Source organism: Morone saxatilis, unplaced genomic scaffold, assembly GCF_004916995.1.
Source record: "Morone saxatilis isolate NCDOM2014 unplaced genomic scaffold, NCSU_SB_2.0 Contig5, whole genome shotgun sequence".
Taxonomy (NCBI): domain Eukaryota; kingdom Metazoa; phylum Chordata; class Actinopteri; family Moronidae; genus Morone; species Morone saxatilis.
The window spans coordinates 11,073,479-11,077,336 of NW_023340095.1; the positions used below are offsets into that span (position 1 = coordinate 11,073,479).

Below are 3,858 nucleotides of genomic sequence, written 5' to 3' on the forward strand. Positions count from 1 at the left end.
TGCACAATGACTGCACATGTTGGTTTACTGGAAATTACACTACAGTTAATAAGAGCTGGCCAGAGCAGAAAAACTACAGTGAACGAACATCTGACAAACCAAAAAATAACCGTTTTGTTGATGAGACATTCTGTCAGTTTTTCCAAACAACAAATAAAGTTTTTACACGTATCACTTGGTGTATTAGTCTTACCAGAGGGGTCCACCCAGCATTATCCTTCAGGTTAGGATCAGCCCCCTGGTCCAGCAGTTCCTTGACAGCCTCTACATCTCCCTGCAGGAACCAGAGAGAACAACAAACCTGTAAATGCAACCCTTCAAACACGGCAACTGATCCCAGTGTACCAAAGCCCCGGTGTTGATCAATCACACTCCACAATGGGCCATTGATTACCTTGTCTGGGATCCAGAGGGGGATTACTGCTATGTTTACAAGGATTACTGCAAGACAGTTTATTCTCAACAGACCGGAACATAACGGTCTGATCATCTGAAGACTAATATGTTCAACTGAGGGGGAAAAAAACCCACACGAAGAGAAGACATTTAAACCAGAAGAATTATCTTTGGTGCATTTTGAAAGAAACTAAAAAGATAATAAAAATAAAGGTCCAAAGCTCGCACCCTGCAAAATCTGATTTTAACTGGCATATCTTTAGAATTTTGTTTGGCCTTTTTTTGAATAATAAAAGACGGAGCAGCAATTTTAGGGACGACATAATTTGATCTTTTATAAGTAAATTTAACAAATTTAGTCTTACGCTTATAACTTAAATACCCAATTTATCAAGGGTGTCGTGCAAAGGGAACGCAACAGAAAATGGATTAGGAATCTATGGACCTTTATAGCAGCTAGATGCAGCAGGGTCTCTCCCTTGTGGTTTCTCTTCATAACTGCAGGGCTCCCTGAGGTGGGCCGTCCAACAGATGCACCGCGAGTACAGGGAGATTTTCTACCAACAGTGGCTAGGACAGAGGGGCTGTCTCCTTTCTCCTCTCTTGACTTTTTGATGCTCTTGTCACACCTGGGGCTAGCTGATGATGGAGGGTTAAGGACAGCTGGGGACATCTGTGATTTTCTCCTCCTGCCTGGGGAAGTCCTGGGCCTTTTTGGGGTGCTCTCCAATGTGGCGACTTTCTCCTCCGCTCTGGATCTTTTTGAGGAATGCTTTGGGGAAGGGGAAGCTTTGTCCTGTTTTTCCAGATTGTCAGCTGTGGTGGGGTCATTTGCGAACAGTTTGTCATGCCGCACGACACTGTCTGACGTGCTGTGAACAGGCTGGGTTGGGTCATTCAGTACAGTGCCTCCTGAGAGACTCTCCCTCATGGTGTTCATGCCAGGGCTGAGTTCATTACCACTCCCTTGTGTAACTTCAGGCTGCACCTCGTCAGCCATGACAACAGGACTTAAGAAGGAAACCCTCTTACTGGACCTCCTTGCCAATTCGGCACAGGGCTGCTCCTTTTCCTTCAAGTCATCTACCTCCTCCGTGATCCTCCATTGCTGGTTTATGGCCTCCAGCCTGTTTTTCTTTACCTTCTGCTTGGTCTGTTTCTGTGTTTTCCTAATGGCCCCTTGCACCTTCTTGCTGGGAGCATTTTTCTTCGTTGACCTTTTCTTACAGTTTCTGTTTTCATTTTTGCATTTCTGAGAGGAAGAGGAGCCAGAGTCTTGGGAGGAGGAGGTGAAATTGAAAACTGACAGGTCCTGACGTTGAGCAGGGATGGTGTCCAGCTGTGCTGCAGCTGTTTCTCCAGAAGACCTGTTCTCCGGCACGGTGACCTCTGAAGGCTTCTCCACCGTGCAGCGTACCTTGCGGCTGCGGGGGCTGAACCAGATCTTGAAGTTTTTCTTGTGTTTTAAGACAGGGCTCTCAGGCTGCGTTTGAATGCTGGCTAGAGACGAGTCTGCAATGAGGTATGACAAAACAAAACGAAAATCAAAGTTCAACAAAATAAAAAGTTACCCTGTTGCGTGTACTACAATTTTTCAATGTGAATTGCTGTCAAAAAGGCTCTTTAATGCTTTCTAACACACTACCTGAACAGATGAAAAGCCAATAAGACCAAACTTTAAAATTATGCATGCCAATCAATAATACTGACTTTTGTGAAAAGGAGAGAAGCACCCAATCAGCTTCTTAAACCCTTATGTATTTCTGTGTAAATTCCGACACCACAACAACCTGCAGACTTGTTCTCATTTTAACTACAGCTTAGAAAGTTGCCCTGTCGTTCTTTGTCAAAGCCGAGATCTACTCGCAAACTAAACACTACCGTGGTTAATTGCGTTGCATAATTACTGTCATTACCAGGATGCTGGATGGGCGATGAAGATAATAAACCACAGGAACAAGGCACTAATACTGTCATTCAGAGATTAGATTGGCGGAGAGAAATGTTTAATGTTTCATCCAACAATTGATAAACGGGGGTGTGGGCAGATGAGATAATGAATAAGACACATGGATTTGAGAAGATAACTTGTTAATTATGCTTTTAAGCTGATGGTTACCTGGCTGTTCTGTGGGACTGAGCAGGGACTCCAAACCGGAGAAGAGCTGTATGATGCTGCTGAGCTGCCTGTTGATTTGGATGTCCTTCACCCATGCAGGACTGTGACACACCACACAGCCATCTCCTGCTCGGTGGCCAGCACAGGACCTAAGCAATAAACACATCTTGGATTAGGAGTCCACTTCACAGTTCAGTAAGAAGAAATACAATGAGCTTGTTGATATACCTTTTAAGACCGTTCAGTCATGAAGGGAAGGACTAAATTGAGACTATAGTTCATGTCTATAGGGACGTTAATTGACTTAAAGGCTTTCAACACCATGCATTGCCAAGAAACCATGCAATTTTCACACATATGCAGTATTTCATCTGCACAAAGAAATAATCCCCATGACGGAAAAAAAAACTACATAATATTCCATCATTTCTGAAAAAGTGAGCTGTAGAATGACTTTATTTTTCAAATCCCTTACATTAATGAAATACCTGTAACAATAGTGCTGTCATATATATTATATAACAATAATTGATTAGTATTACTAATATTAATATGTTAATCCTAATATAATTAAGCCTCTCCTCTAGCCTGAGAGGGGGAAGAAAAAGAGCTCACTGTGGACGTTTTGATTTTTAGTAGCAGGAAAGGTGTTAAATAGAAAGTGATGATCACTTCACATGGTTTAGTGAACCAGCGAGCACAATACCAGAGTCCTGCTAGTAGAACACCTGGGTGGAGTGGAGCCATTAACATTATTAGTTGCACCTGTGTTTGACAAATAAAAATGTCCAACAATTGTTAGTGAGCATGTCAGAATAAGAGACATTTAGCTGAGGGTACATTACCTGCACAGCATATGCTCGCACATTCCTAGACACACGGGTTCCTTCATTAAATTTGAGCTGGGAAAAAAAAACAGAACATTTAAAATGGTCAGTGCAATCAGAACAGGAAAGATCACTTCCACCACACTGAACATTTGTTCACCTGTTGTTCACCCTCCAGACACAAAAGTGAAGTTTTAAGATTGAAAATTAGCCATACGAAGGCCACTTTCTGGCACATAAGAAACAAATTCTGTTTTTCCTGACCTAACTAAGGGTTTAAGGGTTAAACCTGTGCTGTATGAGATGCTGTCCTTCGGATGAGAATTTAAACCAAGCTCCTGACTCACTGGTCATTAAAGATCCCATGGTATCGCAAAGAGTAGGACATTCCTGGTGTCCTAGCAAAATCCCCAACCTGACTCTTTCCATGTGTCCACCTAATCGTACCCTGGTGTAACTGGCTCTGTGCTCTGTGCTCCCCCTCTCTCCCTCTCCCTCTCCTCCCTCTCCTCCCCC

The 3,858-nt window shown here is 43.1% G+C and overlaps 1 protein-coding gene across 1 annotated transcript in view; it reads right to left on the reverse strand.

Moving 5' to 3' along the window:
• bard1 (BRCA1 associated RING domain 1) overlaps positions 1-3,858 on the reverse strand; it is a 22,545-nt gene that overhangs the window by 17,144 nt on the left and 1,543 nt on the right. The window contains exons 2-5 of the mRNA XM_035676737.1: positions 3,361-3,417; positions 2,516-2,664; positions 842-1,908; positions 194-274 (exon numbers count right to left, since the gene is read on the reverse strand). Of these exons, the coding sequence (XP_035532630.1) occupies positions 194-274; positions 842-1,908; positions 2,516-2,664; positions 3,361-3,417 (1,354 nt within the window). The remainder of the gene's footprint in view (positions 1-193; positions 275-841; positions 1,909-2,515; positions 2,665-3,360; positions 3,418-3,858) is intronic.